The 14076-nt window shown below is 37.9% G+C and overlaps 1 protein-coding gene across 1 annotated transcript in view; it reads right to left on the bottom strand.

Annotated features, from left to right (window-relative positions):
- The window catches only part of RGS22 (regulator of G protein signaling 22), a 162682-nt gene that overhangs the window by 95720 nt on the left and 52886 nt on the right, over positions 1-14076 (bottom strand). The window contains 4 exon segments of the mRNA XM_036740854.1: positions 834-948; positions 6014-6159; positions 9762-9936; positions 12787-12948. Of these exon segments, the coding sequence (XP_036596749.1) occupies positions 834-948; positions 6014-6159; positions 9762-9936; positions 12787-12948 (598 nt within the window).

The raw sequence follows: 14076 nt of genomic DNA, 5'->3' as shown, positions 1-14076 counted from the left end.
TTCCTTCTTTCTCTGAGTTGATGTGAATGTCCAGCACTCATAATAAAGGGACCCAAGAATAATATGAACTTCTTTGTTTGTTTCACAAAAACTCAACATCTCCTTTGGCATCTGGGGTACAAAACATGATGATTTAAGTGAGGTTCTTGTTATCTCTCCCTGTTTTAGAAACTCCTGACTATCTGCATCATAAACCAAATAATAATGGATTCAATAACAGAAAGCAGGAGAATGGTCCCAATGAGAAGAAAAGAAATGTCCAAAAATAATAACTGCACAAAATTATACCTACACTTTTAGTCTATGCCCAGAGGTTAAAGCTTCTATAAAAGAGCATGACACCTATGGAGTATGAAAATGATATACAGAATGAGGACATCAGATTCCCTTGAATTAGATAACACTAATCTGAAAATAAAGTGTCTTTAACTTTTGGAAACTTTAAATTTTGAAAGGATTTTACCCTATCAACCCTATTTTTACATTTCTATCCAGGACTTTAAAGGCTTCTATCTTGTATGAAAAGTGTCACACTGAAAAACAAAGAACATGGGTAGTTGTAGAAATAATAATTGTCAATATCTAAAAATGTCATCTCTTTTGGTACTTTGCCACTCTATGGCTGATCTGGTCCTATCAACTTTGGTACTAAAGAACAATAAACATGTTATTTTCATTTCAAAATGAAAATGTGGGGAAAAGATCTTACAAAGGAAAAAGTGTGTGTTACTTTATAGCAAACATTCTCCAAAAAACCCACTTATGTTATTAAACTAAAGAATCACAGTATAATAGAATCATGTGCCAGGTTGGCCATTGTTCAAAATACTTACAACAGTTTCTTCAGTATAGCTGAATTTTCTATCTAACTGAGGCTTCAGACACTCGGAAATGTCAGTAAAAGATGTTAAACGAATAACTTTGCTGCTTACAGTCATGCACTTTGCACTAGAATAAAAAGAGATAAGCAACTCAACAAATCAAGTCAAATAAATGTTTTTGAAGACCTATTACATGAAAGTAGTATACATAGAACTATAAAGGACATACTGATGGCACAGTATATAAGTACAGTACCAGTAATCTAGTTGAGGAAAAAAGATATGCAAGGACAAAAAGAAAAATAACAAGGAGGAAAATTGGTAAGTGCCTAAAAGGTGATAAAGACAATAAATCTATGGCTATTTTAAAGTGAGAATCCTTGTGGGCTCAGGGCACAGAGATGACATTTAGGAAGAATTTGGATAAGCAGAAAGGGAAAGGCAGGTGGGGCCACAGTAGGATCAAAGTTAAGGAGGCAGGGAAATAGAAGGTTTGGTCATGAGACAGTTGTTCAGTTTGGCAAGAGTGGAGGGTTTATGTAGGAGAGAATTGGTGAATAAGATTAAAAAGGTTTCTACCTTTCTGGGTTCAGATTATGGAGGCATTAAGCCAGAATGTGTGCTTTATTCTATGGGCTATCGAGAGCTATGAAAAGTTTAAGTTGTTTTTGTTATAAACATAATCATTAACAAAGCTAAATAAGCAGTCTTTCCTGATCTCCCTCAACTCTTTCATTCTCCTTTCCAAAGGGCCATCCCCTATACAAAATTGTCCCAAATTGCTTTTCAGAACGGCTGGACCAGTTCACAAATGCCAATAAAACATTAAAATACCTCCCCCCACCCAAATCACCTCTGGCATTTGTCATTTTTTGCCAATTTGATGGGTATGCATTGCCATTTCTCTAATTATTAGTGATTTAGAACATTTTTCATATGTGGCTAGTGAGAGCTTGGATTTCTTCCTTTGAAAACTTCCTATTCATATCCTTTGACCATTTATCAATTCACTTATCTATTGGAGAATGGCTTTTGGTGTCCTGTACCAGGCCTTAATTTCAGAATTTTTCAGATGCTCAAAGTCAAATATTTATTTATTTTGAGGACCAACATTGAGGAATTGACTTTTATTGAATAAAATGATCTCTCCAAGCACCAAATCCCTGCAGAAAACACTCAGTGCAAGGTCCCCATCTCCATTCATCGAATATCTCTCCTGCACTCATTGGAGCATTCATCAGTAGCACCACCAACAACAAAAAAAGACATACTTCATTTGCCTTCCTTTCCATCACTCCCCCTGCCACCTCACTCACTCCCCTGTAGACTCTCTTCTTGCTGAGAGACCACAGTAGTCACCTTCCCCTTGTTGCTAACCTATTAGCTGACCAACACACTTCTCTTGATTCTCCCCCACCCCTTTCATGCAACCTCCCATTTTGGAATTTAGTCTTACAAAAAACTTGTAAGTAGGGTGTTCAGTCCAGAATTCCCCAGGCCCATCTGACTACTATTACCTCTACCTGACTTCCACCTTCATCCCTGTCTCCTTTTGTACGTTTAGAAAGAAGTCTCTTAATGGTCTCTCTTTGGTGTCACTCTATTGCCATTGCTGTCTTTGGCTGCTGTATTCATTCACCTTGCTTGAATTTCTATTGTCTGGGGTACTTGGGAAGCAACTTATCTCTTCAGGATTAGTTTTCTTTCAAAGAATACTTCAAATTCCTCTTTATTATTGGATGTTCTTTTTTCATTTATGGTTATGCTCAGATTTGCAGGGCAGGTCACCTTGGGCTGCATCTTGAATGCCATTGTTTTTCAGAACACATTATTCCATTTTCTCTTTTGTTTTCTTGTGGGTATAGAGTAGTCTTGCATTGTTTGAATTTCCTTTCCTTTGTATTTGAAGGTAATAGAATTGGTTTTTTTTTTGTTTTTGTTTTTGGAGGGGGGAAGGCAGGGCAATTGGGGCTAAGTAACTTTCCCAAGGTCACACAGCTAGTAAGTGTGTCAAGTGTCTGAGGTCGGATTTGAACTTGGGTCCTCCTGACTCCAGGGCCAGTTCTCTACTCATTGCACCACTTAGCTTCCCCCTTAATGGAATTGTTAAGTTTAAATGCTATGTATCTTGGAGTTTGCAGCCTCAGGTGGTGGTGGTTGTTTGTTTTCTTCTTTTTTCCCCTTCTGGAGAACAGCTATGGCCCTTTTAGATTGGAGCTTTATTTTCTGTGTTCAGATGTTTCATGCAGTTTTCTTGTAATAGTTCTTGTATTAGGGTATTCAGGTTTTTTTACTTCTTATATTCTTCTGGGAGACCTATGATCGTTAAGTTATCTCTATGCATGCTATCTTTGAGATCAACATGTTTTTTGCGTATGGACAGCATGCTTTCTTTTTAATGTTATTGCTTTTTGTTTCTCTTCTTCCAGACTATCCTTCACTTCTGTGTATTTGTATTCCCTATTGTTTATTCTCTCTTGTTTCTTTTAGGAGACTTCCCACTGTTCATTAGATTTGTAGACCATATTTCTTTCCGATGTTAATGTCTTCCCTCCTGTTGGTTTATCTGCTTATACTTAAGGTCTTTGAGTTTTCTTCTTCCTGAAATCTTTGGTAATTTCAATTTTTTTCCCCTTATTTTCCCTTTTTGCTCACTTTCTGATCCTCCCCCTCTCTACTCCCTGCCATGATCTGATCATCTCTCCGGTGGATAGATCTCAAAGTGTCTCAGTCTCCTCCCAAAATGGGCAATTCACCAGTCTAGGTCTCTGTCTTACGCGACTTTTGAGGGGATAGAATTGGCCCCAGGGGTATGCTAGGCTCTTTTTCTCAGGCTTAGTGGAATGCTACACCACCCCCACATACATGGTGTCCTGTCCCTCTGTTCATCAGTTCTCTGGCCCAGTGGTACAGAGCACTGCCATGCTGCTGTCACAACTGCCATTTGGAATCTGGATCTTCACGGCACTGAGAAAAAGGCATGGCAGTATGGGGTTGAGCTCTGTCACAAACCCAGAAAGGTATCCTGTCCTATCTCTGCCTCTGTCCTCCTGCAGCATTCAGTGCAGTTTGGAGTTTGGATTGCTGTGGCACTAGAAAAGGGATAGGGGGTAGGCTGGAGGAGTCAGGGTATAGTGTGACATTCTTTTGCAGGCCTGTAGGTTAGGTTGGCTAGTGAGCATGGTGGATGGTGAGGGAGAAGGTGCTAAGGGAAGGCTCATGAGGTTTTTACCTTCTTTGCTTCTTGGAGTCCTAGACCATGATGACAGCTGAAATTGCTTTATCTCTGGTGCCTCATTTCTATTTTGGAAGTTTTGAAAGGTCATGAGGATCCGAAAACATGTTTAAACCTCATCTTTTTGTCATATGACTGCAGCTGATTTCTGAGTGAACCCCTAATACCCACTGTAAGGTTCCCACCCTATCTTCATTTTGAAACCCTACCCTTAGGCACAGGTCACCTCATTAGTCTACCTTGGATCTATGCCCTAAAACTGGGTAGTAGATGACAGAACTGCCCATGGGCATTGGTACCTGAAGCCTATACATGATCAGCCCCTTCTGTGTGGGTCAATGACCTCTTCTTGTCCTGAGGCACAGTCTTGGTCCTCGCTTTGGGGAATCATGTCAGGGAATGCTCCACAAGGCTGTTCTAGGCTAGATCCAATCTCTAGCGTCCACAGACATCTCTATCTGTCTCTCTATGCTCAGCTGGACTAGCAAAGTGACACTGTAATTTTTCCTTAAATTTCCCAATCAAGACTCTATCTGGTACATTTTCTAGATCTTCGTGAAGAAATTGTGCGGGAAGGGGAAGAAGGTCAGCTGTACTTCTTCCTGCTACTCCACCATCTTGGCTTTGCTTTCTATCATAGTATTTCATTTAGAAGCAGCATGGCAAAGTAGATAAGCCAGGCTCCAAGTCAAGAAGCTTGCTCTGGTGCTGCCTTTGACACATACTATTATTTGTATAACCATGGGTAACTTACTAGAAACTTTCAGTGATCCTAGCAACTCTATATTACTGTAAGTTACAGATAACTAAACTTCTCTCAATGAAGGGAGTTGTTTGTAATAGTCTAGTTGTGAGATGATAAGGGCCTGAGTTAAGCTGATGACAACAGAGAAGGAAAAAAGGGGTGGATTTGAGAAAATTCGTGAAAGAAAAATTAGATACATGAAGAAAAGAAAATTTTAAAATTTAAAATTAAATTAAAATAAAAAATAATTCTAAGGTCTTATACTTTGATGACTGAAAAATAGGAAATTGGGAGGGAAGCTAGTTTAGGGGGAAAAAAGAGGAATTGTTTTAGATAATGTAATCTATTGATGATTTTGTTGTTATGGAAACTTTGTCCACTGACTCATATCACAAATTGTTTATAGTTTATAGTCTTAGAGAATTTCCTGAAGATCAGAGAGATTAGGTGGTCACATACCTAGTAAGTATCAGAGGGAGAATATGAACCCAAGACTTGAGAGACCAAGTAAAGCACTATATAATATCTATTACCTAACGGCGTATTTTCTTTAATAGTATAGTGGAAATTAAAACAGTATTTCATTTTTGCAGTAATAGGACTTGTAATAAACAGACTCAATATTCCATCTTCTGCCTCCATGCATTCACACAAAGGGGACTGTAAGCTCCTTTAAATCAAGTCCCTTTTTTGGTCTTTTATTCTCAACACTTAAACATAGTACTTTACATGCAGTTGGTGCTTCATAATTGTTCGTTGAACTTAACTGAAAATAACAGTTCTTAGAAATAAGATTCACTGATGGCGAAGAATAGGCAAAGGGCAGAGCTAAGAAAAAGTTAGATAACAAGAAACAAAACAAATCATCTCATTACTATTTGCTGCCTTATTAAGAGCAAGATTCTCTGAGAGTTCTTAGGACTGTAGTAAGACATAGGACTCTAGAATTCAAAAAGACTCTCCCTTTTATATTAGTAATCTCTGAACCTACCCCTCAGGAGTGTGCAGTCACATGCAAGAAGTGACAAACATAAGGACATAAGAAACATAAGAAACCACCTCAAACACCACTCAGTTAATTCTCAGTTTCTATTGAAAGGGAAGATCCTTCAAACAAATTTAATTTGTGGATAATGGAAACACACCTGTTTCCATTCCAATAGTGTCTGGGTGGTAAAACAGACCAGTAGCTTCCTCTGTAATTGTACTCACTTCTTCCCGGTAAGATCCTGCTCCAAAGTTTCATCAGGAGCCTCAGTCTTCACAGCTGATCTTCTTGTTGCTGAGCCTGCTCTTTCAGATTTCTTGGCTGATTTCCTCTCGGACTTCGAAGACCGTGGTTGGATGAACTCCTCCTTCTAAAAAGTGATGGGATGATGGATAACATGAAAGAATATATGGAAGAAAATATCTCAGCTTTGAACCCTAATCCTCAGATTTATATTAGATTACCTGAGGATCCACACATCATTCCCCCTACTCCACATCCTTGCATCAATGTAGTTAAAGGCTTTTCTCTATCCATACCTACTGGATAGCTAAACCACAGAAGCCCATCAGTAGTGGGGCTGGGGCAGACGAAGGCCAAAGTGTGAGCTGTACACCCCTCCTTCCAAAATATTCAGCATTACAGAGAATACTCATCTTCTCTTAAAGTTAAAAAAAAATTGCCTTAGATTCTTGGGCCGGGAGGAGAAAACCTGAACATTTTCAGGCCATTGAAAGATTATTTATTCTCTCTTTGGATAGCTCTTCTTATAATGTAAGCAGTTAGAGAACAAAAACACATCTACTATATGTTTTATATACAATATGATGTACTGCATAAAAGGCATGCTTAACAACTGCTATTAGATTTTAAAATTGTATAAAGAGAATAATTATTTGAGAATATTTTAGTTTAACCTCCTGGAGGATCAAAGGCCACAAATGTTTTAACAACCATGATTATCATAGTCACTGAGTAACGTAAATGCTATTTTATAACTGTGGAATAAAAGGTTGTTTGTGTCTAACCCAATAATGCCTTAGTCCTCTAATACTTTTAGAAAATGAACTGTCTCACATAACTGAATTTTCCAAATAACCTAAAATGAAAAGAAAAAAAATGCAACCCTCAGTGAATGGTGAAGTAGATTTCAAAAGTTGAGATCTGAGGTTTTGATTCATTCCTGAAAATATAAACGGGCAACTCACTTAACTCTATAATAATAACAATAACAACAGTAATAATAATATAATTTACAAAGAGACTTAAGGTTTACAAGGAGCTTTATAAATATTATCTCATTTTATCTTCACAACAACCTTGGGAGGTAGGTTCTACATAACCATTTTACAGATGATGAATTTGAGGCAAACAGAGGTTAAGTGATGCAGATTTTGAAGGGTCATACAACTAGTAAATGTCTGAGACCAGATGTGAACTCAGGCCTTTTTAACTCCAGGCTCAGGAATCAGAATTAGTTAAAAAAGCAAACAAAAACAAAAAGAAACAATAACAATAATAATGACAAAAAGATGTAATTTACAATTAAAAAAAGATTTAGCCCTAGATTATTTAAACAAGTTGTTGAAGATCAAAAACGGAACATGGACAACAGAGATGACATCAGCACCAACTATTAGTTTATCCAGAAGTGAAATAAATGTAAATGTTTCCTTAACGAGGAAACTGAAAGAACCCAGGACGCACCTTAGTCAGCAAGCATATGACCTTATTTGCCAAATGGAGAGTGATGGTTAACAAAGGTTAGGATATAAACTTAGTTGCACAATCTTAAGAAGAAGAATGATGGATGATACCCAAAAGTATCATCTCATAAAACAGAATCAGTAGAGGATAAAACTTGCTTAAAGAAACCTTAGCAAGATATCTAACTAAGCAAAGTTATCCCAAGGACCTTCATTGATGATACTGGAAGGAAAACTAAAGAACCAAAGAAAGATGGAAAAGATTTGCAAAAACCACTTCAAAAACTCTTCACTATCAAAGATAATAGATTCGACCATGTTTGGACCCTAGTAGGTATCACAGGCTCTGAAGTGCTTATAGAGGGAGAAAGAACAACACTAAAAGAACAAAGACAGCTAGAAGCCTGAGGATAATTGGTTAGGTCAACAGTGGTGTTCTGTGAAGTTTAGGTTCAGTCAAAGGGACACACTTGAAAACCTAGACTACATGTGGCCTTGAGGCCATAGATTATCCACCCCTGAGTTAAATGGTCTTCAACAAAGCCAACACAGGAAAACAAGCCCAGTCTTCCAGTGCTACTACAGAGAGGCCATAGATAAGTGTAACCAAGTAAGGCTCTAGAGATACCAAGACTAGAGAACAGGCAGAGAATATCATGGCATGCTCAGACCAGGACATTCAAGATCCAGGGGTTCCAAGGTCTCTAGCACTCTGTTCTGTGATGCCCTAGAGGGTCCATAATGCTCTGAACTTCAAAGTTATAGGAAGGAAGGCTTAATCCCAGAAGAACCCAGCACTTGTGGAAAGACTAAGCAGCTCCACCCCAAAGTCCCAAAGCACAGAAGGGCCAGAACACGGCTCTGAGGGGAAAAAAATCAGAAACTAAAACAAGAGAGATGAGTAAATAAAGAAGACACTAACCAGCATAAAATTATGCTTCTAAAGATACCTCCCAAAGAAGATATGAGTAATTATAACAATTGTAAACAGAGACTCAAAGGAAAAATGGATTTTTTCATGAGAAAAATCAAAGAAATGAAAAATGAAATAAAAGCTCTGGAAAACTTTTAAGAAGAATAAAGAGCTTAGAAGAAAAAATGATAAACCTTATCCAAGTAAAGGAGACACTGATAACTGGGAGGGGTGGGGGGGTGGGGAACAAAGAAACAGAAATCAATGACTATGAGGCAGCAAGAAATATTAAAACAAAAAACTGAAAAAATAGAGCAAAATATAAGATACATGATATAAAAAGCAATTAACATGGAAAACATGTCAAGGAGAAAGTGTTTAAGAATCAGTATACTAACTAAAAACCACTCTTAAAAAGGGGACTGAACATTATATTTTATAATGAAATATATAAATCATAAACAAAAACTGCCCAGTTCTATTAGAACCAGATGACAAAGTAAAAATATAAAGAATCCACTAATCATCTCCCTGAAAGGAACCCCAAAAAGTAAAAGTCCAGAGTTCCCTCATCAGAGAAAGAATATTTAAAACACCAAGACAGAAACAGTTCAAATACCAAAGAACCACACATTGAGGATTACACATGACCTGGAAGCTTATACAAAAACCCAGAGGAGACTTTAGAATATAATATTACAAAAGGCAAAAGAGATAGACCTGGAATTGGGTTGAGGAGATAAGAATAATGGAACAATCAGTGGGAAGCCAAGAACAGGATTTGAACAATGGCAGCTGGGTGGTCAGAATCATGGGATTGGGGGAAAGAGTGATAGGAGTATATTAATCATTGAAGAATAAGTTCAGGTAGACTATTGTTTTCCATGTTGGTTTGGCCAGAGGGTAGAGTCGTCCCAGGGTGTGAGGCAACTGTGTGTAGCCAAAAAGTGGGAAGGAGGTGGGATGTGAAGAGTTGTCCAGGTTGGGGAAAGGCAACTCCTATGGTTCAGGGCTAAAACAAGTGCCTATGTCTAATCAAAAAGGTAAGGCATGGAAGACAAGATGAAATTCAAGGCAGAAGGAGGAGGACTGACACTGGAAGCAAGGTTACGACCATCCTTGAAACTAAGGAAGAGATATGTGCCTAATTTTATACTCACAAATAATTATAAACACAAACAAGAAAGATTCCATTTTAAAATGTGTCACTGCATTTCATTTTCTTGTTTCTGAGTTATTTCAAGATGCGCATTATTAAAAGATTATGATTAAACTTGATGAAGGCATACATATAAACCAAGCATGGATTTTTATCACAAACTTCACAATAATGAGCTCAATAGTCCAACCTACCTTTAGTGTAGGAATCTGTGGCATACAAGATTTAGGTCTTAGCGGTAAAAGAGTCACCATTTGTGGGAAAGGATCAATATCTTTCCTTGGTCGTTCTTGGCGGGAATGCCACAATTTCAGCTCAGCACTGGCATTTTTTATTTCATGTTTATGTGTTACACAGAATCTAGGTCCCCTGTTGGGAGAAATACAACTCTAAGAAGGTCTTGATAAAAGACTCCTTATATCTTTGGTTATAAAAACATTTTCAAAAGTACAAAATTTGCAATGTACCAATTTGGCCCCAACTACCAGAGTCATACCTAACCCTTTATTTTCTAAGAGTAACAATTACGGTGGAAAAAGCAAAGGATTTATAGTCAGAAGTCCTGAGTTCAAATCCCAGCTCTGTCACTTATTACCTGTGTGGTCTTGGACAAGTTATTTTATCTCTGTAGTCCTTAGTTTAGTCATCTGTCAAATGAAGGGAGGAGGTACACTTGATGATTTCTAAGGTTTTTTTCAGCCATGAGAATCTATGATCCATTTCTAGTTATCCCCACCTTTTTCTTACTGCTAACCACATAAATAAGGTGAATAGAAAATACTAGAATCTCACAAATGGAGTAGAATTTAGTATAAGGCAAATCTGCTTTTACTCCATAAATAAATAAACGATCATGTCCCACCTGCCTGCTCTCCTAGACTTCATCATTGTCTCCAGAACTCATCTTTCTTCAAGATCACATCAATTCTGAAAGCATACCTCCACAGTACAATTTACCTCAGGCCGGGGTAGGGGGCTGCCTTTCTCTGATTGGAGTAGACAGAAGGTGGACATTGGAGAGTTATTCTCAGATCCTCCATTTAAGGAAAGACCCAGGGCACTCATCTCAGAATTTCCCACCCACTTGCGGGACTTCATAATGCCCTACCCATACAGGGTAACCCACCTTTTCAGCTTCTTTTTATGTGTGGTCTTCCCCTATTAGATTGTGAGCTCCTTGAGAACAGGGACTCTCCTTTGCCTTCTTGGCATCCTCAGCACTTAGCACAGTCCCTGGCGCACAGTAGGTGCTTAATAAATGCTTACTGGCTGGCTGACTGAAATTAATAAATACATGAAAAAGCATTCATTAAGTGCTATGTGCCGAGGGACACCGCGGATACAAATACAAATTGAAAATAGTCCCTGCCCTCAAGAAACTTACATTCTACAGTGGGAGACAAGACATATAGGAGAATGGTAGCCAGGGAGGAATATTTTAGTTTGGAAAATTACAAGTGATGAATGCAACCATAGAGTAGATTTGCATACATTTTCCAGTAGCAATGGCATTACTGCTTATGATTCAATTATGGTTCTATAACTTGAAAGCAAAGTGGGATGATGGAAACTAGAGAAAAATCATGCAATAGAATTCTGTAATTCATTTAGAGTTGTCAACATCCTATTACAAAACAGCAGAGGTCAATATTTTGGAATTATGCATGTTTAACCACATATTTGCATGTCAAATCAGAGCGTACATAATTATGAGAGGTGAGTTAGCACACAATTCACATAAAGAGCTCATACTCTGTAGCCTGGCATTTAAACTGCTCTACAATCTGTCATCACACTATAATTCCCAACCTGACCTTATACTACTGTCTCATGCTTCCCTACCTAAGTCTCTACTCACAGTGTTCCCTATGGTATTGATGAATTTACAGAATCAAAGACTTTCAGATTTGAGAGATACCTCAGAAGCCACATATCCAACCCAAGCCTGAACAAGAATCTATAGAGAGCAAGGGGGTTATCTAGTCTTTTCTTGAAATTTTCAGGCGACAGGGAACCCAATGACTCCTAAAGCAGCCCATTCCCCTTTGGGATAGTTCTAATTCTTTGGAATTTTTTCCTTAGTCAAGACTAAAGTAACCTGTCTGGAACTCTCACCACTAGTGCTAGTTTTGGCCTCTGGACCCTGGGAGAACGAGTCTAACCCCTATATAAGAGTACTTTAACCCTGTCATATCTCTGTACAACAGTCCTCCTAAAGTTTCTCTCTTCAGTCAATCTAGCAAGCCCTTATTAAGTTCTAGGAATTGAGGACAACCAAAAAAATTAAAAGTGTCTCTCAAGGAGCTTATATTCTATCAGTGGAGACAACATTATAGATATATACAGAACGATTCTATGCAGAATAAATACAAAATGCAAGGTAGTTAATGGGATAGAGCGTTCGCTGGTTAAAAGATTTATAAAAATCCCTGTAAAAGATGTAGAAGTCAGTGTTTGAACTGTTGTCTTGAAGGAAGTGAGGACTTTTGTGAAGCAGAAATGAAGGAGGAGTATGTTCCAGCCAAAGAAATAGAAAGAGGAGATGAAGTAATAGATGAGAATAGGTAGAAAGGAGGAATAGAGAGAGGAATAAATAGAAAAAAGCCAGTTTGGCTGGACCATAGTGTAATTAAAAGGGAAATAGTGTATAATGATGCTAGAAATATAGGCGGGAGCCAAGTTGTAAATGGCTTTAAAAGTAAAACAGAAGAATTTCTATCTTATCCTATTCGAACAGGCAGGTGAGATGATCACATCTGCACTTAAGGAAATCCATGTGGGCAGCTATGTGGAAGATGGGAGAAGAGAAAATCTAGTGTATCTGACTTGGTTTGTGAGGAGCTAAAATAATTGAAAGGATGTTTTGGAGTAGGATGGGCAGAAAGATATATTAGGGCCACAACAATTGAAGGGGTAGAAAGAGTGAATAGGTCAGATTCAGAGAGGTGATCACTGAGTTAGGAAGGGTGTTGGATGATTTCTGATCCATTCTGAAGGTGTCTAAGGAAACTGCTCTTTTATAACTTTTTAAAAGTTTTTTTAAATTGGAGGCTTTGAGGAAGAATTATGACTGTTATTCAGGAAAAAAGTTTCAATGACACAATGAGATTTTACCATTTCAGACTTCTGTAATCTCCATGCCTGTTAAGACAATTTTCCTACACAGTCTAAGAAAGAGAAATTAAATAACTTTGTAATTCAACCTTCAGTTTTTCCTACCAATATTGGAGTAAGGGTTTCACAACTTCAGCCTGAATGCATCTCAAATGTGGTTCATTCCAATAAGATCCATCTATTAGATTAAGTTTTAATAAGACTTCTGGAGTGAGATAGCATTCTCCAGTACTCACTAGATAGCATTTTCTCATCTTTTCAAGGTGTCTAGAATAAAAGGAAACACACAGAACATACAATTGCCATCAAGATTAGTGAAAAACTTATAATTTCCGAACTTCCATAAATTTAAAAATCATATTAAAATCAAAGTTTTATTTTGGGGGTCCCAATCTATTGTGAGGAAGAATTTTTTTTTTATTTCTTGGAAATCTTAATATCATGAGATTGGAGAAAGTTCTGACAATTAAGTTCCTGAGCAATTAAGAGGAAAAGGACTATGAAGGGCACTTCTAGAAATGTCTCTTCCATGTTAGGAATGCTTAAAGGACTAGAGTAGTGGTTTTTTCATGAGCCACAAGAAAGCACTTTGGAACCATTGTTGTATCATTGCTGATTCTGTGTAAAAATTAGCTCCTGCGGGGCAGCTAGGTGGCGCAGTGAGTAGAGCACTGGCCCTGGAGTCAGGAGAACCTGAGTTCAAATGTGACCACTTGACACATTTACTAGCTGTGGTGACCTTGGGCAAGTCACTTAACCCCAATTGCCCTGCCTTCCCCCCCGCAAAATTTTTTTTAAATTAGCTCTGTAACCTGTATACCAAAAAAAAAAAAAAATTCAATGGAAGAACATAGTAAATATTTCTGTGCTCAGGCTAGATATTTCAATAGGAGTATAGTCTAATGAATCTTCACACTCCAAACGGTCTGGCTCAGTTATTAGAAGTCTGGCTAAGAACTAGGGCTTCCTCAATCAGATGCAATCTAGCAAGATGCTTCATATCTCTAAGTTCTAATTAGTTCAATGCCATAGAGTCGCTCAGTGAAGACTTTAAGTCCATTTAAAACTAGACCAAGATTTCCAAGGGATCTTCCACTACAAGGACCCCAACAGATATTCAGGCCACTTATTGAGACACCATAGCTTTTGCTCCCTGTTACCGTAGTAATCTTAACAGCACATAAAAATATTAACATCTAGTGTGAACAGTGGTCTCCTCAAGACTACTATAGGGACTACCAAAGAGAGGAGTTCTCATGTTGGCCAAAACACTGATTGTCATCTTGGACAAGACATTTGCCTCTCTGAGTGTGTTTCCTCACTCAACAGAAGAAGGAAAGTAAAACCTGACCACAGAAATGTTATAAGGATAAAATAACAAATGTGGAAAGTCTT

This window comes from Trichosurus vulpecula, chromosome 1 (genome assembly GCF_011100635.1).
Source record: "Trichosurus vulpecula isolate mTriVul1 chromosome 1, mTriVul1.pri, whole genome shotgun sequence".
Taxonomy (NCBI): domain Eukaryota; kingdom Metazoa; phylum Chordata; class Mammalia; order Diprotodontia; family Phalangeridae; genus Trichosurus; species Trichosurus vulpecula.
The sequence above is the reverse complement of the archived record's forward strand: the minus strand, read 5'-3'. Positions and strand labels throughout refer to the sequence as shown.